Below are 22,129 nucleotides of genomic sequence, written 5' to 3'. Positions count from 1 at the left end.
CTATTTTAGCAAATCAACAGAATTTTACTGTCTCTTTCTATTCTTAGCATTAAACAGTAATAAACCATAGTAATCATATTTAGAATTTCAAAGCAAAATTAATAAGGTTAGTTTAGTAAAATAAATATTTAATTATTTTTGTAAGCATGTGCCAAATCAACATAAACCGAGTAATCTGAAATGGATGAAGTATTTTCGCCAATATTATCCTTTATATTAAATAATTATATATAAAGTAATATAGTCAAATTTAAAGTTCTAAAACATCATTAATAAGGTTGGTTTAGTAAAATATACTCTCTCCATTTCTTTTAGTTTTCATGGTTTTCTTCTTGAAGAATCAAACAATATAAACGTTGATCAACATTTTAAAATATAATTTTTCATCATATGGACTTGAGAAAAATTACAAATTACACATATGAATCGTGCTGTTTTTAACATCTACATTTTAATCTTAAACTAGCAAATTAATCTAATCTAATTTAGCTTTAAAAATTAGTTAAACTGACTTTCGTAAAGCAAATAACAACTAAAAACGAACGGAGGGAGTAAAAGTTTAATTATTTTTTTAAAAGGTTGTCTCTAGGGGTGTTAAGTGTCGGTTTGATTCGATTATTGATAAAAATCAAATCAATATATTTAATTTAAAATTATTAAAATCAAATCAACCCAAATACGATACTCCATATATTTATCGATTTGATACTATCTCATATTAACCATATACAAAAATAAAAGAAACAATGCCTACGGTTCCTTGTTAGGAGTTCCTTTGTCGACAACAAATTCACTAAAAAAGAAAAAATATATCAAGAGATTACCACATAATACAATAACATGACATACATGTAATACGAAATATTTTAATTTAAAACAAATTTCAATGAAAACACAGATAAGATATGTAAAATTATTCATAATATATATATATATATATATATATATATATATATATATATACACACACACATACATATTATATTAAAAATGTGAAGGGCCTTAAAAATGTTATTTGAACTTTTTGTCCTTCATTAAAAAACTTCGTAATAGATAAAATCGTCTTTTTAATATTTTTATAATTTTTTAAAACTTGAAAATTTAGATAACTTCTAATAAAGAAAAGTTTAACATAAATATATTTAATTAATTTTTAACTGTTAAATTAGAAAAAATATTGAAATTCTGATGACTTTTAATAAGAAAAGATTTTACCATAAATATATTTGATTAATTTTTAACTCTTAAATATTACAAAACAAATAGTGAAAAAAACTTTTTTTTCTAAAGTAAGGATTTTTAATGAAGAGCAAAAAATTCAAACAATATTTTAAGGCCGTTCATACTTTTAATATATTATAAATTATAGATATAAATATAGATTATAGATATAGATTATTGATACATAGATATAGATTTAAACCAAATTAAATAAAAATTAACTTATTCAATCGATCCTATTTATTATTTGTATTAATTTTTACCTAAATCATGAACACTCGTATCAGATGGAGGGGATCAAGTAATATAGGACGGGGAGAGTAGCTCCCACACAAAAGTCTCAACAAGTCAAAAGGTACAATACCTCAAAGCACTCACTTGAGGCTATAAAATAACCAAAGATATTTTTCCTCTCACAACACCTCTTTCGCTATACTCCCTTTCTACATACAAATTTGAGCAGTGGCTTAAACCCTAGCCGCTCCTCCTTAAACCCTGTAACTTCTTTTTCTCAGGTATTTTTTTTTCCTTCATATTTATTATTCTTGTTTTCATGTAAATATGCTAGATCAAATCTTTATTTTCCATTTTAATTAATTCAATAACTTTGTTGTGTTTGTTTTTTTGATATGGTATTTCTAATTGTTGTGTTATTTTTTTGCTTACAATTGGTATAGTTAGTTAAAACAATATGCCCTACTATAGTCTACAAAGTGGGTTCTGACACAGTGGCGGAATCATGATTTTCACTTAAAAGTTCTAAAATATAAAAGGAGTAAAGTGTACACACACGAACTAGCTTAAGGTGGTTCGATGTCTACTAAATACATACATTAAAACTGATTTCAATCATGTCTAAGTTTTACTACTCCATCCGTTTTAAAAAGAATGAGCTATACGGAGTTCAAGAAAATAAATAGTTTTTTTGAATTCGTGATCCTGAGTTAAATTTATGTCAAATGTATCAAAATGTACTTTTATCTTGGGAGTATAATTTTGTAAGTACCCTCTATGTTTATAACTAAGTTTCTCATTTTACCTTAGAAGCTTTTATAAATGCTCAGATGTTGTAACATGTTTAAAATTAAAATTACAAATATCAAAAGTTGTTAGTACTATCTCGAACTCCGTTTCTCGTGTAGAGAAAAAGGACAGCAAAATGCACAAACCATTCCACGCTAGCAGGGTATAGGAAGGGGTGCACCGTAGGAGGTGTACCGTCTGACCTAATGCAAGCATTAATGACTGGTGGAGACTGCTTTCATGGCTCGAACCCGTGACATATAGTTCACATGGAGACAACCTTATCGTTGCTCCAAGGCTCCCCTTCTATGTGGCTCACGTAGATTGAAAAGAAATAGAAGTATAAAAAGTAGAGGTTTAAGATACCAGCACTAACGCACCGGATCCCATCAGAACTCCGAAGTTCAAGCACGCGTGAGCGAGAGAGTAGTACTAGGATGGGTGACCCCATGGGAAGTCCTCGTGTTGCATCCCTCCTTTTGGTTATCAAAAAAAAAAAAGAGTAGAGGTTTAAGGTTTGTTGATTCATTTACTTTGAATTTCAGTTACTTCATTGAGTTAATACATTGGGAAGGTTTGGATTTCTAAGGATTCCGCACTGTTGGCATAGCAGGAATAGAAGGAGAAAGTCTAGTTTGACATTTTTGTGCTCTAATACAAACGTTCATTAAGTCGCTGAGTTGTTGTTTTTCTTACTGTTGACGATACTTGTGATCGTTAAGGCAAGTGGCTTTATTATCACTTAAGCTGGAAAAATGATTTCTTGATATCTTATTTGGCATTCTTGAAATGATTTTGTCTCCCAGGATTTTCATTTCGTGTTACCTTAGCAGCTGAATATGCATGCCTTGACTTAAACTGTGTGCAGATTTGTGAATTTGTCTGCACAAATGGCTTACTACAACAAACTCGGTGGTCTGTTGAGGCAGGGCATTTCCACAGGAAATGCAGTAAGTGCAAATTCGCCAACTCCAGCAATGCTCGATGCCATCCGGTGCATGTCGTCAAAGCTTTTTGTTGGTGGTACGCTTTGAGTTGTCTGTTGGATCCCTATTGGTTATAGCAACTGAGCGCTAAAGTTTGGCAGCTTTATAAATATTTGATTTTCTTATTCATATACTTAATAGGTCTTTCATGGGGAACAAATGACCAGTCGCTAAAAGATGCCTTTGCTAGCTTCGGTGAGGTTGTTGATGGTAAGGCCCAGAGGCTTTTCTTATCTTTGGTGACATAAATTGAATAAACATGTCGGAAAGAAAGTCGTAGTTTGTTTCTCAGGCTGTGGAAGCGCTTCCGTTTTTCTTTGTTTGTTGCTTAGGCTGTGGAAGTGGTTCGGTTTTTTCTTTGTTTGTTGCTTAGGCTGTGGAAGTGCTTCCGTTTTTCTTTGTTTGTTGCATAGTTGTTTAGGCCGTGAATGTGCTTATATACTGAGAACTATGTTTATCTCTGGTACAGCAAAAGTAATCACTGACCGAGATACTGGCAGATCAAGGGGATTTGGGTTTGTGAACTTCTCGGATGAAGAATGTGCGAAAGAGGCCATGAACGCAATGGACGGTCAGGTAAAAACATTATTAGGAATATCACAAGACGTTTTTGTGCGCTAATCTAGTGTCCACAGATAACTGCTTTATTTATACCTTTACCATATCGGTCATGTCTGATGATATACATGATTATGTCCTTGCAGCAACTCGAGGGAAGGAATATCCGTGTTAGTATAGCCCAAGAGCGAGCTCCTCGAAGTGGTGGTTTTGGTGGTCCTGGCAGATTTGGTGGTGGCTACGGTGGTCAAGCTAACGAGGGCTACTAAGTCACGTTTATCGCTGTCAACGGGTGCATGACAACAATATTTATCCTAGTAAAGGACCTGCTGTGATGATAGCTTTGTTGAATTTATTTTGAAACATCTTTCTTTTGAGCAAGGTTTTTAGTATTAATAATTTTTCCAGATTTTGTCACTAGTCTCTTGCCTCCTAGTTGCTCCACCTTTTATACAGTAATTTCATCTCAAATGCTGTGAAATTGATTGTTATATACAAGTTTTGAACGGCGATTGATGCAGCTCGATACTCTCGATATGTAACTGGTATTCATGTTATCGATTGTAACTTGTTTGAGATTGAGGCATAGTTATTTTGGATCGTGGCATGAAATGTCATGCCACTATTTCTACCGGTTTATGCCCGGTAACCAAACATTGCTTCATCCTTTTCCCTACCAACACCAAAACATCAATTCACAAATGTGAAATTACATTCATTGTAGCCCCAGCAGCAGCAGCAGCAGCAGAAGAAGAAAAATGATTAAACAAAAAATGAGATTCTTTAATCCAGCGAACAGATATGTTATCAACCAAGATGTAACTATAAATACGATCACACAGGGATCGAGATACGGTTGAGACACTCGGTTCATAAACTCCATCAACGCTGTTAGGGCATAGGTCAATTCAGAAAACATGACCAAGAAACCTAAGCTCCCTGAAGCTGGTCAAACAGATCATCGATGTGAGAAAGAGGATGCTTGTTCTAAACCATCACTTTGTTCAACTGCCTAAAATCGATACACATAATGCATCCGCATAGAATCATTTTTTCTACCAGTGTGGCTTAATAGTCAATGAAGTGGATTAAGAATCGCTAGGTTCGGTAGAGAAAAAATATTACTTATTCCATTTAATTTTAACTGTCACATTTAGCTTATTAATAAGAGAAAGATTTCAACTTATATAAACTGTAATCTTTTCACGTGACATGTAGATAGAGCATGAATCTTTTTCTTCATTGCAAAATTTGAATGATGGCTCCTTTTTTAAAAATATAAACTTATAGTAGGTCAAATTTTGCATTTAAACGTAGTAACTGAAATCAATTTTTTGAGATTTGAGATTTTTTGTGACAATTTGAAACCATATATCCAAATGCCTACTAGAATTAATTAATGACCAAGGACTAAAATTACTATTTTCTCCGTCTCATTTTACTCGTCTCAAAACTCAAATTTACTAATTTAATTTTTCATTTTACTTGTCATTTTTCATTAATTAAGACAACACAAATTTTTCTTTTTTTATCCTTAGTATTAATTTTTTTTTCTCCAAATTAAAATATAAACATCATTTAATAGAGGTACTATGATAAAGTAACCATGTTATTAATTATTTTTCTTAATTAATGTGCAATGTTAAATTGAGACAAGTAAAATAGGATGGAGGGAGTATTAACCAAAAAAAAGAAAGGCTTAAGTCATCGCCAGATACTAAAATTGTCCCGAAAATTCACTTAGACCTCTCAACTAAGGCGTGTACGAACCAGACCCCTAAAATGCTAAAATTGGTACCTATCAGACACAAAATGCTGATTTAGCGAGGAGAATAGTGTCTAGTTTTTTTTTTTTTTTTAAATAAAAATAAAAATCACATTTCAATTTTCTTAATACAATAACAAATTTTAATTAAAAGAAAAAAAGAAAAAACAACCCTCCTTCGCCCCCCTCCCCAAAGCCCCTAACCGTCTTCTTCATCTCTATTTTTTTTTCTTTTTAAATTCTTAATAATCTTGTTAATACAATTAACAATTTTCAATTAAAAAAAGAAAAGAAAAGCAGTGGAAGCCATGAACTTTAGCATATTAATACATTTCTCTTATTTTTGCAGAGTAAATTTGATTCCGTCGAAACTTCATTTTTTTTAGTTAACTTGATATTATTAAAGAATTTAAATTCTAAGGAACTCATAACACAAGAAGAAGAAGAAAAATAACAATAAATATGAATTAGATTGTTAAAGAAATAAGATTTCTAAAAAAATGTTGAATTTTTTATTTTTACAAAAATGGAGAAAAAAATGATAAGAGGGGGCAGGGATCGCATGCGTGGGAAGGAGGTAGTGAAAAACGTTCTTTTCTTTTTTCTTTTGAATATTGATTCTTAAATTAGATATTTAAAAAAAAAAAAGATGGAGAAGAAGATGGCAAGAACAATGGAGAAAAGATGAAAGAGCAGGTGGGGTGGGCGTGGGGGAAGTTGAAGGAGACCTCATTTTATTTTTATTTTACAAAAATATTTATAATTAATTTTTAATAATTATTGAACCCACAATGTCACGTGTCAACTTCCAATTAACCCATTTTGCCACATAATCACGTGTGTATTACACACACTTGAGCTTTTAGCTGATTGGATAAAAAATGCCCGATTGAATCAAAATTCGGGTGGGTTAGGGGCCTGATAGGTACAGGTCTTAGTTGAGGGGTCTAAGTGAATTTTCGAAACAAATTTAGGTGTCTGACGATACTTAAGCCAAAAAGAAAAAACCCACCAAGATGACCATAAAAGTCCAAATACCCAAGGTTTTATTTGAGGGCAATTTTCATAAATTTCGATTGTTTAGTACCTAATTATAATTTATTCCAACTGTTTTGATATTTACAAAAGAAATTAATTTTTATTATCGCGATACATAACTAAGGCTCGCGATACATCACAATCTGATACATACGTATCAAACTAATCAACCGATACATAAATATTGATACATAACTCTTGTGTTAATATCACACAGATACATAAGCCCAATGTATTAGTAGCACGACAGTATCACAAAAAACATTTCAATATATTAATTTTTTTCAGATTTATGTATCTGTAATCTAATATATTCAATAAGATATATAGCTTTTGTACATTTGGTAGATGATTTGCGTGATGTATCTTTTTGTCCTTTTCAAGCAGATACATCATTATTATGTGGCTCCGACTCTCTTAACAGATACATTGAGGTCGTGTGTTCTTGTTCTTTTCCAATTTGAAGCTTCAAACCTTCGAGGATGGAACTCTTTTTCAGCTCGTTCTTCAAAGCTCCCACCCCAACGAGCTGCACTCTTTTCCCCTTTCTTCAAAATGAAATTGAACAGTGAATCCACTTTTTTTTTTTTTTTTGCCAAAATAATAGATGCCTCATGCAACTATGACATGGTGCATGAGACCAATCCTGTACTTGATGAACGAACAAAATATACAAAGATTGATTGCCACTTTAATAAGGAGCATTTACATCAACCGCAAGGATGCCTCATCTACTATGGATTGAGCTTTGTCTTTTCGACAATGAGTACTATTTTATCAAAGTAGAGATACTATCTATATTCCTAGTTTTCCTCATTAGCTTTCTTTTGAAATAACAAATCTTCGCTGAAAATCCAACACAATCGTGATAGACATCTGACAATCAAAATAGTGCTTTTGGTGTTGCATTTTTTTCACCCACTTGATTGAGGGTTAAGTCATCAGACCTTTTATTAGCCCCAGAATATCTTTACGCATCTCCGAAACAGCACTTGGACTGACCTGTTCCAAACGAGAGAACCAGAGAGTATCTGCATCTTGGTTTCCACTGCTTGTAGCATACCAATCACAGATGACTCGTGCAATAGCTAAGACATACATGCCACAATCATAGCCATTAACTTGCTTTGGTGTGTTTGGATACTCTTCATAACTGGCGTTGGATGCTGTATAGGGAAGAGTAACATTGCATACTTGTTTGGAATGATACTCATTCATGCAGCACCCAGAGCTGTCGTGATGTACAAACATATTGGAGTTTCTATGAAAAGCCAGTAAGCTCCAATGACTCCCACCTTCAGCCATACACACGTTAGAATTATCGTTGATAGGTAAGAGAATCAACTTCCTTCGAGAAAAATGAAATGGTTCCATGAAATCCTTCAGACTTGCAGGATCAGGACACTCTTTAATCCAGAAAGCAATGGAAGGTGGTACCAGTACTATGTCCTCAGATGGAAAGAGTGAGCTCAGATAGCTAAAATAGAACTCAATGATGCGGTCATTCAGATAATTAGGACCATTCAGAATGTCCAAATCTGATCGCCTGAGAACAACATCGTTGTAGCTCAGAATCTTCTCATCTGCTTTCGATTTACCCATGGTGCCAATGCCAACTCTATACCTGAAAAAATTGTCGTCGGCGTTGAACAGTGACGGGTTCTAGTGAATCCAACAACAACAACAACATACCCAGTGTATTCCCACTTAGTGAGGTCTGGGAAGGGTAAAGTGTACACAGTCCATACCACTACCTCAGGTAAAGTAGAGAGGTTGTTTCTGATAGACAGAGGCGGTGGAGCCAGAATTTCAAGTAAGAGGGTCAATATTAAAAAAAACTAAGTCGAAGGGGTTTCACACCTACTATAACCACATAAAAAATAATTTTAATCATGCATAAATAGTATATTTTTCCATCGAAGGGAGTTCGGACGAACCCCTAAAGAGGGCAGGCTCCGCCTCTGCCGATAGACCCAGCTTAGAATCAATAACAATATAACAAACACAATACATAAATGCATATAAACTTGTACAATATGCAAAATAAACTAATGCTAGCCACAAGATAATACTAAAACTATAAATCCGAAATCATAGACAACACTCAACACCTAGGAACAAGAAATTTCTGACACAAATACAGAACACTCTTCTGCTGTTACTTACACCCTCCCACCCCCTAACCCTCTGCCCTAATCCGCATCCTCCACACCTTCCTATCAAGTGTCATGTCCTACATAACGGGTTCTAGTGAATCCAAATTTCAATATTCAACAATCAAATTGATATTTGTCGCAATCGCAAGCATCCACCACAATAACGATGTATTTTTTCTTAGATCTGAAACGCCCAATATCAATTTTGAATCAGTAAATTTTGAATCTCCGCCTCACATATTATCAGTCATGATTTGAACAGGAATATGTAACTTCAATAGCATGAAAATAAAACTAACCTCCTTATAAATTGGAGAAAAATGGATGTTGAAAATAAAGTGGAGAGGAAGACGACTTTAATTCACAATCATCAAATTGGGGGAACCGCATATGAAATGGCCAAGATTTCATCCACATTTTTATACTCCCTCCGTCCAAATTACTGTACCAAATTTTCTAATTTGTCATTTTAATGTTTTTTTTCATTAATCAAGAACAAATAATTTTTTCTTTTTTATGTTTTATTCTTTTCATTATTTTTTTTTAAAAATTAAAATATAAATATTATTTAATAGATATACTATGATAAATTAGCTATATTATTAATTATTTTTCTTAATCAACATGTCATATTAATTTGGGATGGATAATTTGGAATGGAGGAAATAGTCCTGTTGTGTATCAATTTTTTTTTGGGAGAAAGAAAATAAAAGTTTTGAGATTTTTATAATTACTTTATAGAGATAAGATTTTAAATAAATATGATAAATTAAAGCGTAGCAATATGTTATTTTTTCTTTATTTATTTAATGAAAGGTCAAATTATCTTAATCACATGTCATCACTCTCACTAAGACTAAAATTAAATTTATTAATGATGAAAAAAAATTATTATCATAGATAGGGATATACATAGATCGAATTGATTTGTTTTTTATTAAAAAACAAATCAATTATGTTTGTTTATTAAATTATAAATCAAATCAAATCGACATAAATTTTTTTTATTTTTTTTTTAGATTTTAGTCGGTTTTCTTGATTTTTTTAAATCTTTTTTGTTTTGTTTTTATGATCTTTAGTTTTTATAATTATATTGTGATTGAAGATTAGATCAAATATGTGTAAGATCAAAAGTGAAAAGTTTAGGTTTTAAGTTTATATTGAATTTTGACTCATTTAATTAGCATTAATGGATAAATATTACAACTTAAAGACCCAAATTTAAATATATATCTACATATATTTTTATAATATTGAAAAAAACTAAAATTAGTTGAAAAAATATTTAATAAGTAGATTATAATTAATATTTATATATAAAAAATTACAATTACAAATATATATATATATATACATATATATAATATTAGTTTGATTTTTTCTTGATTAATACCAAATCAAATAAAAAATAATTAATTTTTTTTTAAATCAAATCAATCAAATCAAATCATAAATTAATTTTTTTCTCAATTTAATTTGATTTGACTTAGACAATTTTACCGGTAGACCCATAATCATAAACACTCCCCCTGGAAAAAAAAAAAAAAGGAAAAAAAGAAAAAAAAACACACCAAAATGAACACAAAAGGCCAAAGCCAGAGGTTTTATTAAACCCTGTTTACGTACCCTCACTGTCCAGACATCCCTTTAACTTGTTTTCCCTCTACAAATTCACAAATGCAAAATTGCATTCATCGGAGCTCCGGCAGAAGCTGAACGGAGAAGAAGAAGAATAAACAATATACAATAAAAATGAGTACAGTAGATAAGATGCTGATAAAGGGAATCCGGAGCTTTGACCCGGAGAACAAAAATGTTATCACTTTTTTCAGACCTTTAACTCTCATCGTTGGTCCTAACGGCGCTGGAAAAACAGTAATTCTCTCTATTTACTAAATTGAATTTATTTTGCATTGTAATTGTTTCTGTATTTAAGGGCGTGATTTAGTGGTCGTTTGGTAGAGTGTATAAGAATGGTACAAAATATGATGGAGTAAAGCATCTAGTAACCCTAAATTATGACCATCCAAATTTACTACGACACAGTTCAAATTCACGGGAGCCTATTACCCCTGAACTAAATTTTAGCTTATTTTTGTCCAACCGTTTTAGTTGACATGGCAGCTTTGATGTGGGCTCCATTTTTATGTAATAGAGGTGACATGTCAGCACAAAAGAGTGACATAAATATGCTAAAATTGAGTTGGGGGTAGTAGGACCCTTACGAAGTTGGAGTGTGTCGTAACAACTTTGGCGATAATCCGGGCTGCTGGATGCTTATCTCAAATATGATGTACTTGTGATGCTGAAATTATTTTTTATGCAGTGTTTGGTTTGGTGTGTTAAAAATAAGTTTCATTGTATATTTTTAAATTTAAAAAGTTATTTACAAATATACCCTCCACAAATATAATAAAAAATGATGTGGAAAAGGTTTTGAGGGGTTATTGTATCTTTACTCATGCTAGTACATGCGTTAAAGTGCATGTATGAAGTGAGTTGAGAATCATGATGTACAATAGAGACAAAAAGTACTATTCCCGTAGTTTAATTTTACTTCTCATGTTTTGCTTATCGAGTGTCAAACTGTATGAATTTTGACTAACATGAAGCCAAAAAAAACACTAGGTTATTTCTTCTTATCTGTCATAGCCTCGATAGATCGAGTGACTTGGTAAATGTTATTGCTGGTAAGTGCCATTTATCTCATGAATCTGTATTTAAGGGCGGACTTAGTGGTTAATGAAGTGAGCTGGGAAGCATGATGTACAATAGAGACAAAAAGTACTTTTCCCTTAATTTAAGGTCTCGTTTGTCCATGAAAATAATAATTTTCTGGACTTGGAGTTTGAGTTGGTGTTGTGTTTGGCCATGAATATAAATTGGAGCTGTTTTTGAAATTTTGTGAGAAAAATAGGTGTGGAAAAAGTGAAAACAAGTTTTACTTGTTTTCATTTTTCCAAAAACAATATTCACTAAAGTGAAATACTTCTTATGACCAAACACTGCTATTTTCACTAATGTGAAATAATATTTCGGAAAAAAATGAAAAAATTCTCATGGCCAAATGCCTACTAACTTTACTTGTCATGTTTTTGCTTATAGAGTGTCAAATTGTGTGAATTTTGACTAACATAAGGTCTCAGGTTTAAATCCCAGTATAGAGAAAAAACACTAGGTGATTTCTTCTCATTTGTCTTAGCTTTGATAGATAGAGTTACTTGGTAAATGTTATTGGTGATAAGTGATAGGTATCTCATGGTTCTGTATTTAAGTGTGTGACTTAGTGGTTAATGAAGTGAGTTGAGAATCATGATGTGTACAATAGAGACAAAAAAGTACTATTCCTTTAGTTTAATTTTACTCGTCATGTTTTGCTTATCGAGTGTCAAATTGTATGAATTTTGACTAACATGAGGCCTCGGGTTTAAGTACCAGTAGAGAGAAAAAACACTAGGTGATTTCTTCTCATCTGTCCTAGATTGATAGATAGAGTTAATTGGTAAATGTTGTTGGTGGTAAGTGACAGGTATCTCATGGTTCTGTATTTAAGGGCGTGACTTATGGTTAATGAAGTGAGTTGAGAATCATGATGTACAATATAGACGAAAAGTACTATTCCCTTAGTTTAATTTTACTTGTCATGTTTTGCTTATCGAGTGTCGAATTGTATGAATTTTGACTAACATGAGGCCTCAGGTTTAAATTCCAGTAGAGAGAAAAAACACTAGGTGTTTTGCAAGGGTATTAGTGGTTGCATAAATTTGTTGCTAGACTCCATTTTTCAAGTACAACTTTTATAAATTGACGGTGTAAAAAAACAATTATACTATAAGGTCAACGTAAAATGCAACTACAGGTAATTCTCTAAGCTCAGATTGGGCACTTCGTCTTGCTTAGGCATTTTAGTGCAAGCTATACTTGACAAAGTGATGAGCTGTAAGAACTTAGAATTTTAGTTTAAAGCGCACGATCATTACAAAATTTAAACATGTTTCATGCGTCATGTATTTGGCATGATTATAGCATTTCAATTAATGAATCAAAAATTTTTCCCTGTTTTTTGTCCAAATAATTATTTGTTGCGTTTAAATTTATTCGTTCATGTATTGAACATAAAGTTTATGCTTTGCATCCATCATAATTGTTGGAGTCCCACATCAGTGAGTTAAAGGGTCCTTGGTCTCCTTATATGGTCTTGGGCAATCCTCTCCTCATGAGCTAACTTTTGAGGTTGAGTTAGGCCCAAGGTCCATTTCTTTATCATGGTATCAGAGACAGGTTCACCCAGTTCATTGTTTCTGATGTTGGGCTCCCCATCTTATATTGTCCATGCTCCAGATGTCCTGCCCTGAGCGTGCGGGGTGTTGGAGTCCCACATCGGTGGGTTAAAAGGTCCTTGGTGTCTCTATATGGTCTTGGGCAATCCTCCCCTCATGAGCTAGCTTTTGAGGTTGAGTTAGGCCCAAGGTCCATTTCTTTATCAATAATGTTTCTAAGTTTACCAACTTGGACTTCTCTGGGTAGACTCTAGTTAAGTAGTTCAAGATGATCTTAACGTGGTAAAAACAAGCTTTCCATTGCCAGAGTAATATGTATGTTTATTATTCTTCTTGCTGTGCGCAGACTATAATTGAGTGCTTGAAGGTAGCCTGCACTGGTGAGATGCCGCCAAATGCTCGCTCTGGTCATAGCTTTATCCATGACCCTAAGGTGCTCATCTCTTTGGACTTACTTGAGGAGTAAAGAATTTTTTGGGATCTTTACAACAAATAGCTGACTGGATTCATTGTTTACTTTCGTAGCCGTATGCATCATTTATGCTCTGATTATATACATATTATACATGAATTAGACATATATTGTACATTCACATGCTATTTTAGTTTAATAGGTTGGGTAAGCGGCTATTTAGTTCAGTTCTTTCTAAATATTTTAACAACCTGGTCCCAACATCAATGGTCACCCAAAAGTTTTAAATCATGTTTGAAATAGCAGATTATCCAAACTGATAAATCAGTCAATGATCCCATAACTGATACGAATTGGATAGTTTATTTTAGTCATCTTCTGTTTGCATTGTTTAAAGTTTGTGGTTAAAACCGAATACCATTGTGGTGAAGGTGGCTGGAGAGACGGAGACAAAGGGTCAGATAAAGCTACGGTTCAAGACAGCAGCAGGGAAAGATGTGGTGTGCATTAGGTCTTTTCAGCTAACTCAGAAGGCAACAAAGATGGAATACAAGGCCATTGAGAGTGTTCTACAAACTATAAACCCTCACACTGGAGAGGTATTACTAATTTATTTGATTGTTTTGTAATTTTGGTACTTCCATTGTCTTCCTGATTGTGATCTTTTGTCTGTTTTGGAGATTCATTGACAGGAGTAGAATTAGTTGAGGTTATATGGGTAGGGAATAGGTAAATTTGATCATCAAATGTAGTGATATAATCTTTGTATTCATATAGATCACATAAGATTGTTGAGGGTCATATGCAGGGATGGGTTTACATGGAGGGATGTGGGTTCACATGAACCCATGCACTCCTCCCTAGATTGTGTATATAAGTGCAATTATTTGGATAAAATACTTAAATTTTATATGTGGATGAAGGTTCAAGACTGCCTATTGGTGCATTGATGGTCGCGTGCACCATTATAACCAGGTCAAAGGTTCAAATGCCATGCCTATCATTTTTCTAAAATCCCGTATTTCTGCTGCTATTTTTTTTTATGTTATTTCTCCTTCTTTCTTGTTTCTTTTTTGCCTTTTCTTTCTTTTCTTCTTGAGTTTCTGTTTTGATGATTCCTTTTTGTACGAAAATTTGTTGAGAATAATTGCAAGTCGAATAATATATTTTTATGATAATTGAATAAATTACAGTAGTATCTAGCCTTACAAGGTAGGGCTAAAGCTGCGTATACGCCAGCTTCCCCAATCTCCATTTGTGGGATTATCTGGGTATGTTATTGTTATTGTCAATTAAACAGTAGTACAGTGCAACCATTCTCTTGAAATCCTAGATATGCCTCTAGTCATACACACACACACACGCACAGACACACACACACACGATAAGAATAAATAACAATTGAATGCATAACTTGTCAGAGATTATGTTCTAGACTAGAAATAAATCATGAATAAAGTATGATTAAGTGGTTGGGTACGTGAATTTCAATAGCACTCCTTATAAAGTTTTTCCGTCATTTTAATTCATTGAAGGAAGGACTTGGGCCTATCAGTAGTGGGGTCAAAGGGAGGGAAACATTGCTACTCAGGGAGGAGTTGTAATTATTGGTTGAATCTTTAAGTTTGGTTCGCTGGTTTGAACTTTATATATTAGAAACAGATACTAGGATGGTACCTGGAAATTCAAGTGTTAGGTTGGTATTATGGAAATTTAGAAATGGAGAAGTTTGGTTTTTCTTTTTGTGGGGGTTGTGTTTTGGGGAGGGTGGGGTTCACATTAACCTATCAAGGTTCTGAAGAAGTGTTTATATGGAGAATGACAGGAGCTAGTCGAGAATGTCTTGTGAATTTATGGAGGATTAACTGGTCAGAATATAATTAAGTAAATAAATTTTATTTTTTCTAACAGCTTGAACTTTTAGATGATATGATCAATTGTAACCAGATAGCCTCACAGATTTAAAAAAAAGTACCTACCTGAGCCAAATTAACTTCTCTGTTTTGTCTTTGTTATACTTGTCCATGTAATTTTCATATCTGTGAGGCTTGTGATATTGTCTTCATTTCCTGTAAACGTTCTGTATCATACCCAATTATAGCTCTTAGGATTTTGCTTGACCAAAAAAAAGGCTTAGACTTATACTTGAGCTGTTAGGTAGGAACAAATGGTTGGATAGGGAAAAAGTTTCTTTCTGAACTCTTAGCTTATTTACTTGCAGAAAGTTTGCCTAAGTTATAGATGTGCCGATATGGACCGAGAAATCCCTGCTCTCATGGGTGTCTCAAAGGCCATTCTTGAAAATGTGATATTTGTTCACCAAGATGAGGCAAACTGGCCATTGCAAGATCCATCTACGCTGAAAAAGAAGTTCGATGATATCTTCTCTGCTACTAGGTATTTCTTGTTATCAGTGATTGGATTGTCAATTCATTATCATACAGTTTGTTTTGGAAACATGTGTTCTTTTGTATTACCCCTATTATTCTGTTCTTTCTTGAATATGCGTGAAATTCCAACCTGACTTCATTTTACTCAGTCTAGAATATAAGAATAAAGACTAGTTTCTGTCTCAGCCTTCCCAACATCCCTCATTTTTTCATTTTCTACATGTATTTTGGGATTGATCAGTAGTATTTTAACGGGAAGATGTACCAAAAGGGTGTTCATTTGTCAGTGTAGAGAATCAATGCACCAGTTAGTACGATCTTTTTATGTGAAAATTGTGCAAAACCTGGAATAGAATATTCAATCTTCCTCCGTTCAAAGATAGCAATCCATGTTCATCTGTATGATTTTTTTTTGCAAATTGCTAGAGATACTAACGCTTACATTTCTGTGGGTAGGTTCTTTCGGATTTACTGGATTTGACATTATTTAAGCTACATTGTTGGTCCACTAGTTCTCAAGTTGGGTATCTAAGGTTTAACGGGTTTACGTGGATTCATTGATGTCTTGGTGCTGTAAATATTCTAGCTTTGTTCTCTTTGAAAGAAGATTATTTGTTTACCACTTATTGAGTCATCATCATCAGTGGGCTGGAAATTAGTATGAGATTTAAAGCCCAATACCAAAGAATCATGGTTTGTGGGGGTGGTTCACTAAATTTTGTGCTTAATCAGCAGGTGGAAATATTATCCTTGGTAATTCAAGCTTTACAGAAATCTCGAATGGTTGCGCGTTCATTGGTTAATTTTATAAAATATCAAATGTGTCTTTTTTCGCTGCTTAGAACTTTTCTTTTGATTGGAAAAGTAAGAAATATTATTGATGTAAAAGGAACCTGCATTAAGAGAATGCAGGGAGAAATTTCATTCAAAAGGAAAAGCTTACAGTATATGTCTAGCTGCCGATTCAGACATAGTTCATCATCCTAGAGTGAAACAACCCATTTTGATCTTCAAACTCATATGTCATTGATTATCTTCCTAAAAATGTCTTATTTGGTGTTCCCTGAGATGCTGAAGTCTATAAAGAGAGAGCTAATTTGGTGCATCTCTCTGTGAGTTAGCGGTCTTTCATGATTATGGTCTAAATAGGTAGGTGATTTTCATGCAATAGCAGTTTCTGATGTGCAATTGTTGAACTGATAGGAACCAAAATGAAAGTGGTTTTGTGGTACACAGGACAGATTTTTCTTGCATTTTATGCTGATTTTCTTGCTTGGTGTAGATTGTTTTTGGTTTCTCTCGAAAAGCCCAAAAAATGGATAACTCAACCTCAGTACAGTTAGTCTTGGGGATATAGAGTTATTGAGCATGATAACTTATTTACTCCACTCTGTGCGTTAACTTCTTTGTTTTACTGTTTAGATACACAAAGGCATTGGAGGTTATCAAAAAGCTTCACAAGGATCAATCTCAAGAAATAAAGACATATAAGTTGAAATTGGAGAATCTTCAGACTTTGAAAGATGCTGCTTACAAGGTTTTGAAGTGACCCCTACTGGAACTTTTGTCAAAACCAGAACCATATTTTTCTTCCATCTCTTCCCCCTTTTATTTACTCGCGTAGTGTCCAATGATTTAAAAGCTTTCACTTTAATCAGTTCTTTCCTTGTTCCTAGTTCAGTGTAGTCGATAGAACTTATGCTTGTTGATATTACTCATTATTTTGTGATGTCAGATCCTTTTGTTTGAAAATGGAGGAACTATAATTTGAATCTCTTGTTGTGGATTAGATTATATAGTAACAAAGAGAAGTTTGCTATTCTGAAAACCAAGTGGAATTTCAAGAGAAATTTCTGTCATACATCAATACTGCCATGCACTCCATCAAAAGATTTCCAATGAACATAAATACCTCCATTGGCTTTGTCAAAGCTATTTGCCACCGTCTGTCTTTCAGCTGGTGGCAAGTGGGGCTATTCCCTTCTTCCTTTGTACCCCGAGGGGTCGTCACTGTGTATTTATATAAATACAAAACAGGGTAACAACGTTTGACTGAAGTTTCTGTTAGTGCTTAATCTTGGTTTTGAGATTTCTTGTGATCTCCAAATGTGCATACACATTATTTGTTTTACCGTGATCTTCCAGAAACAAATACTATGTTGTTTTTATTATGTTTATTTTCTGACCGTTGAGCGATGTAAATATGTAATTCTCAAACAATTTTTTTCCCACTTTAGTTGAGGACTGCCCGAGATAAATGAATGCTACATTAAAACATGCGGTGGAGGCAAACTTGTAGTGATTTGTTCTTGTGTTTTGATATAGTTGAGGGAAAGCATTGCCCAAGACAAGGAGAAAACAGAGGCACTGAAAAATCAGATGGAGGAGCTTGAAAAAGAGATTCAGACTCTAGATAGTAAGATCCACCATACTGAAGCAACGTTAAAGGACCTCCTTAAATTGCAGGGAGAGATAGCCACCAAAAATGCTGAAAGGAACACCTTAGTCAAAGAAAAGGAAAAGCAGTATGCAGCACTTGCAGAAGAGAATGAAGGTTTACTCTAACTGAATACACTAATATATGTTCTTCTCTTCTTTCAGCGCAGAAGTAATGGCCAAATCATATCAGAAATGCATCAAGCAAACTTAATTCACATTTTTAATATTCGAAAGTTATATTCTTATTTTTGTGTATGTTTGCGTGTTCATCCATAGAAAATTTGAAATACCTTTTAGTAAAAATTGATGTATTCAAATATTTTCATTTTTAATTGTTAGACACTGATGAAGAGCTGAGGGAATGGAAGACAAAGTTTGATGAAAGGATAGCACTTCTGGAATCAAAGATTAGCAAGTTGGAGAGGGAAATGAATGACACAGAGGCAAAGAGTTCCTTCCTTAAGGAGTCCGTGACAAACTATATCGTGGAGATCAGCAAGCTTCAAGCTGATGCTGAAGTAATTCCAGTCGTCCTATGTTCTATTTGATTTCTTGAAGTTCTCTCACATCTTGCCTCCGGTTTTTAAGGTTCTTTTTCTTTTACTTTTTTTGTGCCTTAGGCTCATGCGGAGTTAAAAAATGAAAGAGACTTCACTCTCAGGAAGCTTTTTGACAGACACAACTTAGGGGCTGTTCCAAATGGGTCACTCAGTGATGATGTTGCTTCAAATTTAACAAATCGTATAAAACAACGATTAACACATCTTGATAAGGATTTACAAGATAAAAAGGTGATTCTTTCGTTGTACTAGACTATATACACATATATTTAGCTGTGCCATGTTGTTTTAACTTGCCTGTTTATGATTTGTGATTACTTTGATCAGCTATATTGTAAGGTTTGAATGCCGTTCTCTCTTTTTTCCATTTCTGTTGATTATTCTATCAAATGGCTTGTACCTTGGTCTTAAGTGTGCAGTCTTGCTGTTAACAATGAGAAGTCTTTATTTGGCAATATTTTGTTAAATTTATTTTGTTATTCATTGATCTTGTACTTCAACTTAAAGTAGTCATTTTCGGGTCTAAGTTTTAGATATTTTTTTTCACTATATGCTGTTTCATATAGTGCCTTGTCCAACTACAGAAGTTAAACAACATCATACCTGAAACTGTGATCTAATCTATATGTGCATCCAGTTATGGAACCAAAACATGTGCCTTGCCGCTCCGCTGTACAAGATCTAATCTATATGTGCATGAAACTGTGATCTCTTTTCTATTGAGTTTGATCATTAAAACAAACAGTTTTTTCTCCTCTCATCTTTCTTTTCTCATGGTATAAGAGTTAACATTTGGATGCTTTGCAGTCACATTTGTAAGTTCACGTTAAAGTCGAAGTATGGACCCCAAAAAAGGGTTGTGTGCGTGAGAGGGTAGAGATATATAGTTGTCCCATATGGGTGGTATAAGGGCACCCAAAGGGTTATATATGTCTTGTGCTGCTCCACCTATTGCTCTGGACGCTCAGATAGAAGAGAAACCAGTGTTATTTAGGTCAATATAGTCTATAAGAGTTCTTGCAAGGTCATATAGCGTCTTGTCACTTCCTTGATCTGTCATTCTCAGTTTTTCGCGTACTTTTGTTTTATCTAAAAGTTACTGACATCATATGAAGAAGCTAAATTTCGCTTGGAGTAATGTTTTTCTAGAAATCAAATGAGGCAGAAATTGCATCTGCATGGCATCAATACGAGATTGCAAATCGCGAATGGAGCGAAAAGGAGGCGCAAAAACAGGCTAAAGCAGATATTAAGGTTTATTCTTATGAGTAACATTATTTATTATGTTAATGATGCTAGAATTATTTTTTCACATGTTTTGGTTCCATAACTGGATGCAGAACGGCATTTTAAAGCGCATTAAAGAGAAAGAGGATGAACGTGATGTGCTTGAATGTCAGATTTCTGATATTAACGTGGCTCATCTTGATGAGAGGGAAAAGAAAATGGTTTGATATCTCTGCTTGGTATTTCAACTCTTTTTGACAAACATTTTGGTGATGTGGCTAACACATCTTTGCTTTTCAGCAAATTGAATCTGAGAGAAAGTCTAAGCAGCTTGCAGAAAGAGAATTTGACTTAAACATAAGGCAAAAGCAGACTGAGATGTACACCATAGACCAACAACTGAAGAATCTCCGTGATGAAAAAGATCATATGGCCGCTGAGTCTGAGGACAGAATTAAGCTCTCTCTTAAGAAGGCAGAGTTGGAAAATCTCGAGAAGAATTATAAAAAGATGTTAGGCACATTTCATTTTCATAATGTTGTTGTTGTTGTTATAATGTCATTCACAATTTTTATTGAGTTTATTGTGGTTATAATCCTTTTCTCCTCAAAAGATGATACTTTCTTTCCCATGAAACTAACAGAATGAATGATAATAAGGATAAGATAAAAGCAGTGTTGAAAGGAAGGCTTCCATCTGACAAACACTTGAAGAACGAAATTACTCAGGCACAGAGGTTCGTTTTCCCCGTCTCTCGTGCGCTCTTAATGTGTTTAATATTTTGGTTTTGTTTCTTGAAGCTTGGTTACCGGACCATTCTTAGTCTTTTGAAGGCGCGGAGAAGTATTTTCCTTATTGATAAATCAAGGCATGAGTGCTATTGTTGTCAGATACGAAGCAAAACACTGGCATCGAAATGTACTCCACATTGCTGGGGTAGAAAGTGCATTATTTGATGTTTCTCTTTTGTCTTTTAAAAAGATGCACGAATTAAATCACAGTTCAAAGCTAAAGTGCATATACATGCAGATGTCAGTACTTGTCAATCAAAATGATATGTATACTTTAGTGGTATAGGCTTTATATTCTATTCTTTCCCCAGTATGAATACATCCTTTGAAAAAGGAATGTCCTAATCCCAGGTGTACCCTATATATTGCTGGAAAATGTTATGTCTTTAGGTGGCACATGTGTCTGGTAGTCCAACAGCTGCATGACTAGGACTAAGGTCAAACTGAACGAGTATGCTGCTTATTTTCCAGTCATCCTAGGAAGAGCAGCTTCGGGGTCAAATGGAAGGCAAACGTTTTGGCCTATTGGCATAGACCATTTGATGTTTGAGGACCAAAGCTTTTACAGTTGTTTCAAGTTGGTAATACCCAACTTTTGACTTCTAGCTTATTTTTGTACTTTTTTGGCCTAAAAAGTAAGTGCTTAATTTTATTTTTCCCAGAACCCACCGTCACCACCACTACAACAACTTACCCAGTATATTCCCACGAAGTAGGGTCTGGGGAGGGTAAATTTTATGCAGTCCATACTACTACCTGAGACGAAGTAGAGAAGCTGTTTCCGATAGACCTCCGACTCAGGACAAATAACAGTATAGAAAAATAGACATAACAAACAAAATGAGATAACAAACCAATAGATTATAAAAGAAATAGGACACCTACAAAATAATGCTATACACAATCTATCAAAAAATCACAAACATCACCAAAATACCATGAACAAGAAACTACAAGACACACATTACATTACGACTACAGACACAAATACTGACAAAGCACTCCTTCCTACTAGCAAGGACACACTCTTACCCACTAACCTTCATTCCAGATCCGCGTCTCCACACCTTCCTATTTAGGGTCATGTCCTCAGTAAGCAATAACTGTGCCATGTCATGTCTAATCACCTCCCTCCAATATTTCTTCGGCCTACCTCTACCCCGTATGAAGCCATCCACAACCAATCTCTCAAACTTCCGAACTGGGGCATTCATGCACCTCCTCATCACATTGCTCGAACCATCTCAACCTCACTTTCCGCATCTTGTCTTCCACCGAAGCCA

General features: G+C 34.0%; 3 protein-coding genes across 4 annotated transcripts in view; 2 read left to right on the top strand and 1 right to left on the bottom strand.

Annotated features, from left to right (window-relative positions):
• Positions 1-1,394: 1,394 nt before the first annotated feature.
• On the top strand, positions 1,395-4,308 carry LOC107871284 (glycine-rich RNA-binding protein 4, mitochondrial). 2 transcript variants are annotated; one of them, XM_016718165.2, is made up of 5 exons: positions 1,395-1,736; positions 3,113-3,267; positions 3,372-3,440; positions 3,700-3,806; positions 3,935-4,308. In XM_016718165.2, the coding sequence occupies exons 2-5, from the start codon at positions 3,135-3,137 to the stop codon at positions 4,055-4,057; spliced, it is 432 nt and encodes a 143-aa protein (XP_016573651.1). In that variant the 5' UTR covers positions 1,395-1,736; positions 3,113-3,134; the 3' UTR covers positions 4,058-4,308. The 2 variants fall into 2 exon arrangements, with proteins under 2 accessions (XP_016573651.1, XP_047268684.1); XM_047412728.1 differs by having other exon boundaries at positions 1,627-1,736; positions 3,051-3,267.
• Positions 4,309-6,841: 2,533 nt separating this feature from the next.
• Positions 6,842-9,345, bottom strand: LOC107871286 (NEDD8-specific protease 1). The gene is made up of 2 exons (XM_016718166.2): positions 9,047-9,345; positions 6,842-8,215 (listed from the first exon to the last, which is right to left on the bottom strand). The coding sequence occupies exon 2, from the start codon at positions 8,191-8,193 to the stop codon at positions 7,525-7,527; it is 669 nt and encodes a 222-aa protein (XP_016573652.2). The 5' UTR covers positions 8,194-8,215; positions 9,047-9,345; the 3' UTR covers positions 6,842-7,524.
• Positions 9,346-10,309: 964 nt separating this feature from the next.
• Positions 10,310-22,129, top strand: part of LOC107871287 (DNA repair protein RAD50) — a gene marked incomplete in the record, with an annotated part of 34,567 nt that continues 22,747 nt past the window's right edge. Inside the window, 12 exon segments of the mRNA XM_047412726.1 lie at positions 10,310-10,622; positions 13,374-13,460; positions 13,871-14,038; positions 15,661-15,836; positions 17,252-17,366; positions 18,155-18,383; positions 18,608-18,786; positions 18,889-19,059; positions 19,978-20,082; positions 20,169-20,276; positions 20,356-20,567; positions 20,699-20,791. Coding sequence (XP_047268682.1) covers positions 10,500-10,622; positions 13,374-13,460; positions 13,871-14,038; positions 15,661-15,836; positions 17,252-17,366; positions 18,155-18,383; positions 18,608-18,786; positions 18,889-19,059; positions 19,978-20,082; positions 20,169-20,276; positions 20,356-20,567; positions 20,699-20,791 — 1,766 coding nt within the window.

This window comes from Capsicum annuum, chromosome 5 (genome assembly GCF_002878395.1).
Source record: "Capsicum annuum cultivar UCD-10X-F1 chromosome 5, UCD10Xv1.1, whole genome shotgun sequence".
Lineage (NCBI taxonomy): Eukaryota > Viridiplantae > Streptophyta > Magnoliopsida > Solanales > Solanaceae > Capsicum > Capsicum annuum.
The sequence above is the reverse complement of the archived record's forward strand: the minus strand, read 5'-3'. Positions and strand labels throughout refer to the sequence as shown.

Excerpts from the sequence above, each read along its gene's own strand:
- LOC107871284 (XM_016718165.2), top strand. The coding sequence starts at position 3,135 with ATGGCTTACTACAACAAACTCGGTGGTCTGTTGAGGCAGGGCATTTCC. Across the intron at positions 3,441-3,699 it reads CTTCGGTGAGGTTGTTGATG|CAAAAGTAATCACTGACCGA; the intron begins GTAAGGCCCAGA and ends TCTCTGGTACAG. Across the intron at positions 3,807-3,934 it reads TGAACGCAATGGACGGTCAG|CAACTCGAGGGAAGGAATAT; the intron begins GTAAAAACATTA and ends ATGTCCTTGCAG.
- LOC107871286 (XM_016718166.2), bottom strand. The coding sequence starts at position 8,193 with ATGGGTAAATCGAAAGCAGATGAGAAGATTCTGAGCTACAACGATGTT.